This window comes from Cynoglossus semilaevis, chromosome 3 (assembly GCF_000523025.1).
Source record: "Cynoglossus semilaevis isolate Cse_v1.0 chromosome 3, Cse_v1.0, whole genome shotgun sequence".
NCBI classification, from domain to species: Eukaryota; Metazoa; Chordata; class Actinopteri; order Pleuronectiformes; family Cynoglossidae; genus Cynoglossus; species Cynoglossus semilaevis.
This window is the reverse complement of record NC_024309.1, coordinates 7,821,848-7,834,339: the sequence shown is the minus strand read 5'-3', so window position 1 is coordinate 7,834,339 and position 12,492 is coordinate 7,821,848. Positions and strand designations below refer to the sequence as shown.

Here is a 12,492-nt window from a genome sequence, read left to right as displayed (position 1 = left end):
TGAGGGGAACGGAGGGGGAGGGGGGGGGGGGGGGGGGGGCAGGCAGGGGGTTGGGGTGGACAGCACAGCACAGCATTTCATTGTAATGCCTGAGAATTGGTCCATAGTCGAGGTAGCTATGGAAACAGCAGGTCACGTATTTTCCAAGGATTCTTTTACAAATATTTGAGTAGCTCCAAAGGGAATTTACAAGATGAAAGATTTAGTTGTGAAAAGTAAACATTTTATTCAGTCTGGTCCACTTTAATTGGAAATGTGGAATTGGAAATTACTATTATTATAATTGATTTGTCATCTCAAAATAGTCTTATTTATTTTTTGCATTCTGATGATTATATGATTGTATGATTATCATCAATCATTATATGATTATAATCAATGATTATTGATATGTAATATTTGGTTGAATCACATGTCACGCTGGAAAACCACTGGTTTATTTCCAAGTATGGACAGTTTTTTTGTGTTTTTTTATTTTTTATTATTGTATTTCTGAGTAATCTGAGTCCTGCGATTTACTGTCACAGTCCAAAAATAGGCAGATTAGGAATTGGATTACTTTAAGACTCTTTGTGGAGCGTGGATATATCTATACGGCTGACTTGTTTGTTTCTATGTGTGGCCTTGTAAGGACTGGTGACCAGTCCAGAATGCACTCTTTCATCTATTGAGTGTCACAACAAAGTCTTGCATTGATTAATTAAAAAATAAATTACGGCATTTAATATTCTAATGATCATACCTCTGATTCATACGCCTCCTGCTATTTACTTACTTTGCCCTGTTTTCGCTTCAACCTCATTCATTCCTACAAGGTCTGAATGAGTCAGTGCTGATCATGAATAGGAGTCAGGAGGAGCAGAGTTTTTACAGTGTGGAGGAGGCAGAGTGGAGACAACAGAGCTGCACCGGTCTCTGAAGGTTAGATATGAGAGTGGATGTTGCTGAGCAAGCTTCGTCACAGCAGGATCAGTCACCACTCTCACTGCAGACCAAACTCCCTTCATTTTCCATTGTTTCTTGCTATACCACTCTCTTATGTTGTTGTTCCTTCTTTTATCATCTGTTTCTCTTGCTCCCTACTTTTTTACCCTGACACTTGGTAACAGCATTGATGAACAATATCCCAGCATTTCTTTCCATTTCCTTGCTTTATTGCCTTTCTCTTTCTAGAATCACTTCCAAGTCAATCTCTGCTTCTGGTGCCTGACGTGGCCCAAACATTAAACACAAACATTAAACTAGGGTCAATGATATACCATAAAAACCTCTCTAAAACACTTGATCACACACTACTGCATTTCTGAGAGCATGGGCCATAATGTCTGCCTGCATTAGTGATGTTAAGACTAGCTGGCATTAGCTAAAAATATTTTTTTGTATTATTTTTTTTTATCAACACTTTTACATTGGATTTTCCCTCCTTGTATTTCTCATGTGAACATTGACACCTCGTCAAATTTTCCAAATATTGCTGATGTTGGATTTGCCTCACACCTTGTACACTTGCTTTGTTGCTTCTATCTCAATTTGCAATATCTTTTTTCGGCATGCTAATTTGCATCCAAACACCTTGAACGATTTGGCTGAACAAACCATGAGATGCTTTGGTTGCTGACTTGACATAAAACAAGAGTGAAAAGCCAATAGTGGCAATGGAGAACTACTAATCCATTATCTCCACACGTGAAGAAAGCCTTTAATGGTTTGTCCTTCACGTGCTATGGTGAAGGACTGTTGCATAATTTGATTAAAGTGAGCCGGTGGTGCGCCATACGTACCTTATTGGCATGCGTCCCTCGATGTCCACTGACGTCTGCCCCGGCCGCATGTGTGGTTCTACATGATGTAGCGCTGTTGCTGCGCCAGCATATTTCTCAAGCCAGTGACTCTAACCTGGCTGCCCTTCAGACCGACTGTGTCTCTTCAATCCCTTCATCCCACCTTACTGATCCTAAACTATTGCAGCTCTGTGCCAAGCAGGCAGGTTGGGGTCGGGCGTCGAGTCAGGCACTATTTATGACCCTTTTTGTCCTGGGGTCTGAGGAAATGCTGTTAATGTGATAGATGAAGTAGTAGGAGACATGCTGACATCACCATCAAAGAGGGATAAAACACTGCTGCCCCTCTCTGAAGATTGGAGGGTAAACGAATGGCCATGCTTGGTGATCAACTCTTGCCTCGGGGGTTGAACAGCTGGGTTCTGGTTCAAGCCAGGAAATGTTCTTAAAACATTGCGTCCTATATCTTGGGCACCAGAAAGGTCAGCTGTCAGCTGATGGCAAAATCTTTCTTGAGGTGAATAGAGAATACCTTCTCTAAATTAGTGTTGAGTTAAACTCATGCCTGCTGCCTTTCACAGTTTATTTACACTTTATGAAACATCTTCATTCTGGGGATCTAAACCCTATCCCTCCAAAATCCTGTGTTTTGCAGTTGAAGGCAATGGAAAAATACTGCTTTCAGTTCACTACCGTGAGCTTTGAGGCACGTTTTAAGTGACATGATGGCAATAATACGACAGGAACCCTTGGCATCTCTGCCAACTATAATTAATTGTCATTGTCTCTGGGTGGTAATATCCTGTATCATTGTGTGAGGGTTTGAATGCTGCAGTGAACTACACCACAACCAACAGGATATGAGAAATGTTCAAAGTGAAAGGAGTTAAATGGATGCGATATGTGTGAGACAAAAGAAAGAAAAAGTGAAGTGAAGGTTCAGACGTTTGCTGAACTAAACACAGTCCTGGGGTCTGAGGAAATGCTGTTAATTTGCTTCCTTTGGTTAAAATAGTCAAGAATGTACAGATGATTTGTGTGGATGAAACTGTGACATGAACGTAGGCTGTAAGAGATGAACAAACACTATAAAACAAATAAACAAATATAAATCTTTCATCAAAATCAACATGCTTTACTAATAATTTTCTGAAAAAGTCTTAAAAAATCAAAAATGACCAATATTGTTTTTATTTTAAATTCTGCATTTTTGTTGAAAGGATCGGGGCATGGCCTCAGTGTAACCCATTTATGCCAGCAAGACTGCAGCACTGTTATGGTTCCTGAACTAAACACAGAACCAGAATGGCAGAATGATGTTAAATATAAATTAGAAAAATAAATACTCTTTATTGATTTTTATTTTTATTTTTTATTTTTTTAAGAAACCGAATGTGGTTCATACCAGTACCTGCCTGCAGAAAAGACCAACCATAGATTATTTTTGGCTAAATGCTGCTTCTTGTTATTAGTCCTTTATTCCATCTGCTGTACAGATATGTTCAAATACTGGCACCGAGGGAAGAGACATGTAGAGCCGCAGACTGGGGTGAAATGAGTATTTAAGTTTCCGCTCTACTGGAAAACAAACTTTACACAAGCAAGTGTGTGTTTGTCTTCATGCATAAGCGTATTATGTAACGTGTCTGGAGGAAGGCTTCTCTAGACCTGAGGGAGATTAAACATTTTTGGATGTCACTCAGGACGTGAATCACACCCCGGTGCCTGAGCAGCTGGGTTTAAACTGTTGGAAATAGCAGTACAAATACACTCAATGTGTGTGTGCACACACACTGCCTCACTGCCACTCCACTGCATTTGTTGTCAGGCTGTTTTGACAAGAAAATTAGAATTTTAATAAAGATTCAACTTGCAGCAAAGAATTTGTATATGTGCAGCCACACAACCATCGTAGTCACACATTCATGTGCACACACAAACAGCACATCCTTGCTTGCAGCAATGTTCCAGGTGTAATTATAGAAAGTTTGCCCCGTTTACGGCCTGCTTTAATGCCTTGGACTCGTGTTGCCACTGGATTTCCGCAGGGTTTTTTTTCCACATGTTCAACTAAGCTTATCTTACTTTAATGAGTTTTTCCCCTTCCTGTAGAAGAGTTTCAATGTTTCATTGGTTCAGCCAAGCGATGGCCTGAGAGCCCCTGTGAGTAAATGCCCCTACGCTTGAACTGTGGTGCACAAGTTCAGGCAATCTGCGGGTTGGCCCTCAGGTCAGTTTGAGACCTCTGGAGCTATCAATTTGGTTTTTACAGTCTCTTCACAAGCTTTAAATAACGACCTGAGGGCTGCTGAGTTCCAACTCATCTTGAAGCAGGTGTTCTGAAACCCTGAAGGTCTGAATTTTAAAAGTAACAGTGGGATTTCAGTAGCGTTAATGAGCAAAAGTGATAAAAAAAAAGCAACTTACTGACTGTAGTTCCTGACCTTTTCACTTTTTTTAATTAGCTATCATGTATGTGATGGGAGCCCTCGGACCTGCAGCTGGCTACCTGCTGGGTGGTGTCCTCATCGGCTTCTACGTCGACCCCAAAACTGTAGTGAACATCGATCAGAGCGACCCTCGCTTTGTTGGCAACTGGTAAAGACATATGCACATCTGCGTGGCTGTCTGTATGATTTTTTTTTCCATTAATTCTACACCCTCTCTTCTTCTGTGTCTTCCCAGGTGGAGCGGCTTTCTCTTGTGTGCCATAGCCATGCTCCTGGTGATCTTCCCCATGTTTGCCTTTCCCAAAAAGCTGCCTCCACGGCACAAAAAGAGGAAGAAGAAAAAGATTGGCTCTCCTGGTGATGTGTCCAGCGATGACGACGTGATGAAGGAAAAGTCGAGCAGCAAAGGCCAGAACGTCTCCTCCTCCATGGGCTTCGGAAAGGACATCAAAGGTGAGGACCAGATTATTATCGGCCTTTCTTTTACCCTTTAAAATGTGAGGTGTTAATGGAAGTTCTTCTCACAAAGGAACAGTGAACTATTGATGTACAAATGGCCCATAATCCAATCAATAGGCACAATTAGTTAACTTAACAAAGAGGGAAAGCTTCCTTGGAGGAGTTATTGATTAATGATGGAAGAGGTTATCAGGATTTGTTGCCAATGAAGCGCATTATTTACTGTAATTATGGTTTAGTTTAACTACAGACTGCCTCTGGTTTACCTTAATTAGTAGTAAACATGGCAGAAGACATTGATGGATGGAGGTGAAGACCTTTTCAAAGCTTCACAACCGTGTTAAGGAAAGTGAGCATGTGACATAATGTCACGTAATCTAAACAGACTTAAGATGAGCTGATAAGAATTTGGTGCTAAAACCTCAGAGGTCAAAATTAGCGTGACCCTGAGTCTGAGCCCATTATGTGCACAGAATCCATGCCTTCATACTCCAGCTCACACAATATTATGTTGATTGACACTTCATTACCTTAAAATACACAAATAAACTAATATTTATAATTTGGTTTAAATATTTTTGTTCCATTGAAACTGAATATGTTTATCCTTGGAATGTAATGTTTAATTATTGGAAATTATTAATACACCTTGTGACAAAGCTAGTGGTTAATTAGAGGAAAGATCCAGGTGTTCTCCACCAGTGCTGTGGCAAAACATGTGTATGTGTGACCTAATTTAAAAATAATAGCCAACCATCTGATTTAACGCCTACTTTCATACCATGGACTACCAAGACATAATGGCCAAATTCAAGCTTTAAGTCAGCTTTTTTACACATTTCTTTTTGCAAAATAAAACTGCCTTTTTAAAAGTAACAGCCTGTAACTGTGAACTATTGGATACCATTATTTATGAGCCATCTGCTTGACTGGGAATCTCCTGCTTTTCTCTGGGAGAGCCCCTCTAGACATGAAGAATCCCGCTCCAGTGTTTCCCAATTTTCTCTTGTCTAATTTTTTTTCACTCACCCAGACAGACTCTCCCTCTCTCTCCTTCACTATTGCTTCTTTAAATGAGCTCTCCGGGGAATTCAGTCACATTTCCACACACGGGCACCGACAGATGGAGTAGCAGAGAAGACTAACACAAACGTGCATGTTTGCGCTTACACTCTCCATCTTTGACTGAATTGCTATCATAAATTCTCCATCTACTCTATTTCAATAGATGCATATGGTTATCTGCATAGCTCGCAGCAGTCGAGGCAGGATTTTTTTTTGTCTTGGAGAGCAGATAACTGATGAAGCATGGTACATTTTTCAACGACGTTTTAGGCAGTTGTGCAAGCTATGGCTAATTTTGCCAACATAGGCGTTTCACTCAGTGTGTATGAAATATACTTTTAGTGCTGTGCGCGTCCTTTTACTGAGGTTTGTCTTGTTTACTGTACAAAATCAGCACTTTTTTTGTTTGAAAGACACTCAACAAAAGTGGCTGTTTTTTTCATCAGGCACATTTATGTGTACCTCTTAGATTGAATGTACACATTGAATATTGCCTACACATTATTTTTCAGAGCGACATGGTTTTGATTAGGGATTGTTGTAGACCTCGCTCTGTTGCTGCATGAAAGCAAATAATGAGCAATTCATCGACAATACAGTTGATTTTAATTTATATGCATGAATATCTGCCTCTGCCTACATTGTTATTACAGCTGGTGAGAAAAGACGTAAGAGTCCACTAGAGTGCTGAACCAACAGATATGAGTTACATCGCTCCCAAGTTCACCGTAGAGAAGGAATAATGTTTTGAATGAACATTTTTTAAAAACATTTTTAAATATTTTTTGTAGCTGAATATGTAGAAAAAAATAACTAACATAGTATTTAACGTCAAACATTATCTTGACACAGTGCATAGACATACTGTAGGTGTAAAAGTGCAGACAGAGCAGCTAATGCTTTATATTCATATTTCATTTCATATTCCCAAACACAGTACAGCAGATGCGTATCGGCACTGATGTCACTCCAAACAGATCTGCTGTCAGTCCTGATGTGACTGATCTATAAAATACAGGTCTTTCAGCATTAAGTCACTGTCAGAAAATGGCATTTTAAAATATTAGTTACACATTTGCAGTCACACTGTCTTGATGACTCACTTTGGGACATAGTTCTTCTGAATTACAATCATGTCAAATGAGGACAAAGTTCAGTGTCAGCTGTTTTTAAGAAACAGTTCTATAATCAACTGCCAGGCAGAAATCAAATAGTTTAAAGCCTAAGAACTGAAAGAAAAAAGTGTTTATAATATCAGTGGTTCCTACAGCTGGTCTGATCATATTATCTCAAATATTAGTTTTATGTCAAATATAATGGCAGGTTTGTTCTCCATAATGGAGAAGCCAAACTCTCATACCCGGGAAAACCAGATTAGATGCAAGTCACAAGAAATTAACATCCATACTTGAACACTGACAAATGCTAACATTTTCCCACCTGTAACACCATAATCTGAATCAGTGCTCTGGGCTTTATCCCCAATAAAGTCACACCACAGTTCTACAATAATCTCCTGACTAAAGGCGATCATAATCCACTCTACACACTTCATCCCTCTTCTTTTGTTCTTGCTTGCCTTGAAGGCATTTTATTGAATCACATGAGGCAGCCATAGCCCCCATGATGTCCTTATGACATAAAGAACCCACTGATCTGATTCACATTTTTTCCCCGTTATTCACTAATGCAGTTATTTCCCCGTGTTGATTATTCTCTCCATTATGACAACAAAATACCTTTGACCTTACACCAAATGACCGATCAATCTTAATTACCCTGCTATTTCAACTGTCTTAGAAAAGTTGTTACACTTTCTTAAAAAAAAAAAAAAACCCAAATCAGCTGATGCAATGACCCTTGCAAAAAAAAAAAAAAAAAACCAAATCAGCTGATGCAATGACCCTTAAACCTTTATTAACCAGACATGGAATTGCACTATTTTTTTTTTATCGTATCTATGAACTGTTTGTGAAAATAATACATTTGAGACTTGAATTAGAGGCGAGTTTAACTCTTTGGGCTTTTTACATTAAATTACTTTTGCTAATTGTTTGGAAAACAAGAATACCTCAGGATAAAGAGTCTGCAAAGACCAACCTGCAAACTAAGAAACCTTCCAGAATATTCCTTCAGTTAATTTTTCAGTCCTAATTGGAATGTGTCCCAAACAAACAAATAAACTAAACTGCACTGTTTTTAAAATTAATATCATCGTTATAATCCCTAAACATTCGCGGTACAAACAAATAAACAAAAACTCTGTACCAAACACATACTTCATCAGTAGTTGGCAGCGACTCCCTACAGCATGTCCTGAATCTTCCTCAGGACATCCCATAGTAATCGTGTCCAAACTACTCGAGCTCCCTCTACAGTGCAGCACCGCAGCCTTTTAATGTGACGTCCCTGTGGACTGCAGAGATCCTCATTCTGTCACACTGCTCCTGAAATCTTACACCTCAGCTGTGTTGAGATGGAGGCGCTGGAGGATAGAGACCCGGGAAGAGTGTCTTCAATGACCTTGAACCTCTGTAGGAATATTGGAGAAAAACGCCAAAGTAGAAACAAAGTATTAAAATAGTTTACCTCCTGCAGACTGAGATTTTAAACGCTGCATTGATCATGATTTGATGGGACTTCAGGTTGCTTTTACTTCTGCATAGGTGTTGTTAACTAGATTATTATCAAATGTAAACACTCCGTATGTATGCTGCCTTTCGTCTGCCTTCCCTTAATTATACTTTGCCAAGGAGATGATTTTCATGGAGTAGTAGAGTGTATGTAGGAGACAAATTAAGACTACTTGGTTGTGTGTTAATTACAGCCGCATGATAATGAGGTTACCTTGTCTCCTCTTTCCCAGACCTCCCTAAGGCAGCTCTGAGGATCCTCAGCAACATGACCTTCCTCTTCGTCAGTTTGTCCTACACGGCTGAGTGTGCCATCGTCACCGCTTTCATCACCTTTATTCCAAAATTCATTGAGTCACAGTTTGGTATCCCTGCCTCAAATGCCAGCATCTACACGGGTAAGTGTGGCTGTGAAAGCTTTACTGCAGACGCAGGTTTATTTCCAGTCTTTCTGTGAGTCAGTGCACTCTGTGTCCCCTGTGGGCTGCCACCAGACACGTGTGGGAGCCTGTGATGACAGATTCTCTGCCACATGCCTCTTAGCAGCAGCAGCAGTGGCAGAAACGCTCTGTTTTCTTTTTTCAATTTGACAAATGATTAATTGTAAATGAATGGCTGTTGTTGGTTGTCAAAAAATGGATTTATTAGTTAAGGAACTGGTTTAGTGCCTGATTCAAGTAGAAGTATTGACTTGTATGTAATATTGACAAATATTGACGTGTGTAAATACATCAAAATGTACTGGCAAGTGTTTAAAGATTGATTTAAGGTGTTGTCTTAAACAAAAAACCCAAAACAAAACAGACAAGCTTACGTTGTGTGCATAGCTTAGATTGTATGATTTCATCAAATTATATACAAACAGTCTATATATATGTATATATATATTCTATTAATTTCATGGAGTATTTTACATAAACATTGATTTCTAATTAAAGTAATCATAGGTTGGAGGATTCAAAAATATATGTAGGATGCAGATCAAAACATAAGTAAAATCTATGTAATATATATACATACAAACACAAATAAATAATATATATATATTTATATATATATATATATACTGTTTTTTTTCTGGTTCAACGGATGCCTTTAATCTGAACTCAGGAACAACATTTGGGCCACATAGTGTATTGGGTACCCAAGTCCGTACTGGGTTTGATTAGCTGCTGAAGTCCAAGCGTCTTAGCCAGATCGCAGACTGTTGGTGCCCGGGATCAGAACCTGAAATAGCAGCTTCTTTGACAGAAGAATCCATTATTTCAAACCTTGACTTTAAAGTGTTGGAACTTGAGTATTGGGTCCTTTCTAAAATAAACCAAGCAATGTGACCTTGATCCTCACCCTTGACAAGGTAATAACTGATACACTGTAGACTTATCAACCAAGACCAATGATACCGTGTGCACCGTTAGTCTCTCGGTCTATGCTCACATTTGTTCCCTCCTTTCCATGTCCGCACAGTGATTCATGGCTGTGGCAGAAAGAGCTATGACTCATGGACTCTTGCAGACTTTGATACAGTGATAAGCTTCCCATAGACCCCCCCCTCCTCACCCCTTCCATCCCCCATCCCCATCTATAACACACACAAATCTCAGTTGACTGCAGGAGATGAGGTTATTATATTACTCACGTGGATTCACACACACGCACACACACACGCAGTCCCTCTGCTCTGTACAGTATACAAAGGACTGGTCTAATCCTCCAGTCGTGTCTGAGCCAGTGATGCTCACACACATCTGATCTGACACACAGTGATAGAATTTGTGGCTGCTTACGTGCATGTGTGTTTGTTGTCTGACATATGGTCATTTCCAGACACACATGGGTAAACACACCTCCTCATACACAATGCCACTGCCTCATCGTATCTGTTAGTTGCCAGGATACAAGGGTAAGGGCAAACGAGTGGTGTGGTTGCCATGGTTACCCAGACGATGCCAAGCTGCTCGGATGTAATGACGAGGTAGAGAGGATGAGAAGACACAAGAGTTTTGATTTGTCCATCTTAGACTCTGTTACATTACCAAGGACAATAAGAGACCTGTATTCTTTAAATTGATCAATCTGGAGTATTAAAACATTAAATGTTTAATTCCCCGTTAATAATAATTTATAAAAACCTGTCTGTTTTTTAAAACGTCCCTACATATTCTACATTATTCTACATGGTCATTCAAACATTTTTTATCCAATTGAGTGCACAGTCTGAACATGAAAAATAAAGTTGCTTTTTGTTTCTTCTTGGCTTTTTGTTTTTACCAATTAATAGCCAAACAGCAGCCTTATCCTTAACTGCTGATTGGTGTGAAAATAAAATTGGCACACAAAGATGTCAAACTATTAACAGTTAAGTCACAAATTACCACCTTTTCCTTTACCCCTCGCCCCGGGTGAGAGCCGTATGTATATATATATATATATATCACAGGCATCTCTGAGCTGCCACCGTTTCTTCTCACTCTCTGTGGGATTTTTTTCTCATCTCACTTTCTGCAGGTTTAAACATCACTTTGCTGCTTATAAACAGGTCTGTTTCCAATTCCAACTGACTGAGGTTGGGGCATTTTCTTTTCAGTACATACAGACTTACAAAGTTTAAGACAAATTTAGTTTCATTAATTTAATTTATTCAAGATTTTTAAGTTTTTTTTCTGAACAAGAAGAAAGACTATAGAGTGACAGGCAAAAAAAAAAATCTTCATTTGACAAAGGCATTTAAAAAAAGATTTAATTCAGGGTGGCCAGGTATGAAAATATTCAATGACTTTTGGAAGAAAACCTGTGTTTTGATTTAGCATTTCATTTCATTAACCTAACCTACAATACCATCTTAAAAATACTGGGCCTCATAATAAATGTTGATTACACATATTCTGGTTTGTAAAAACCTTTACTCATCTAGTATTCTTTTTGTTATTTCCTATTCTTATTTTTGTTGTTATTTATGTATAATTTTGTTTTGATCGATTACACTATTTTTTTAAATTCATACACAGACACACATTCATCAGAACCTGCTAAAACATGTGCATATATTGCATAAGTAGTACACTGTATAAACACAAAACTAACGTGTCCTATCTTACCGTGATATAATACCTACTTTGGCCGTGCATGTGTAATCCTGCAGAGCGCTCACGCTAGCAGGGAACATGCTCATACAAAGATAACATTATGCTGCAGCTGTCTGACGCCCAGCTCCTACTGTGCACCCGTATCATCACAGCACTCACTTTCTATCTCTGCCTCCACTGCTCCTTCAGCTGCTTTTTCTTGAGCTTTGTCAGACACAAAGGCAGAAGTGACCTGACATTTCTGTGTGCTCGAATCACATCTCTGCTGATCGCTATCTCTGACAACTTCCTGCCTCTGCTGACAGACCTCAGCTGGCACGTTTTCCCTGGCCTTTATGGCCACAGTCTGGTTAGTGGGCTTCCACGTGCAGCCTCTTGGCTGAGTCAAACTTACGCTTTGCAGCGTCCTGCCAACGGCCACCGCTGCCTTTTACGTATTCCCAATTAGCTGTAGTGGACGTAGAGCATGATGACAGTCTTTTCTGTGCAAACTGAGGAGAAAAGACTATTTTTGTTCCTGGTTTGATGTGGGGTTTTACTTCAGGTTTGACATGTTTTTTCTCTCCTTGCACTGATCCAACAGAGTGCACAACTACGCCCCTATAAAAGCCTGACGATCTAATTATTATTCATGTGACTGCACTAATGGAAATGCTGTCCATCATATGCTTTTGAATCGCAGTTGTGTTCCGCAGTAATTTATTCAGCGCTAACGTTCTGTCATGATACAATGACTTGTTCTATTTCTGTTTGCAGCACACGTGAACCTTTTCCTGTCTTCTTTTACACCTAACAGGCTTTTTACTTTGTCTGACCTCCATCACAGGTGTCATCATTGTACCCAGTGCTGGAGTGGGCATCGTGCTGGGAGGCTACATCATCAAGAAGCTGAAGCTGGGGGCCAGAGAGTCGGCCAAGCTGGCCATGATCTGCAGCGGGGTCTCTCTGCTCTGCTTCTCCACACTCTTCATCGTGGGCTGCGAGAGCATCAATCTGGGAGGAATCAACATTCCCTACA

At 39.7% G+C, this 12,492-nt stretch overlaps 2 protein-coding genes across 3 annotated transcripts in view; both read left to right on the top strand.

The window, feature by feature from the left end:
- The window catches only part of mkxa (mohawk homeobox a), a 1,121,182-nt gene that overhangs the window by 190,713 nt on the left and 917,977 nt on the right, over positions 1-12,492 (top strand). The gene's annotated exons all lie outside the window — the stretch shown is intronic.
- LOC103377088 (solute carrier organic anion transporter family member 5A1) overlaps positions 1-12,492 on the top strand; it is a 36,213-nt gene that overhangs the window by 13,925 nt on the left and 9,796 nt on the right. The window contains exons 3-6 of the mRNA XM_025054748.1: positions 4,247-4,379; positions 4,467-4,684; positions 8,622-8,786; positions 12,301-12,492. Of these exons, the coding sequence (XP_024910516.1) occupies positions 4,247-4,379; positions 4,467-4,684; positions 8,622-8,786; positions 12,301-12,492 (708 nt within the window). The remainder of the gene's footprint in view (positions 1-4,246; positions 4,380-4,466; positions 4,685-8,621; positions 8,787-12,300) is intronic.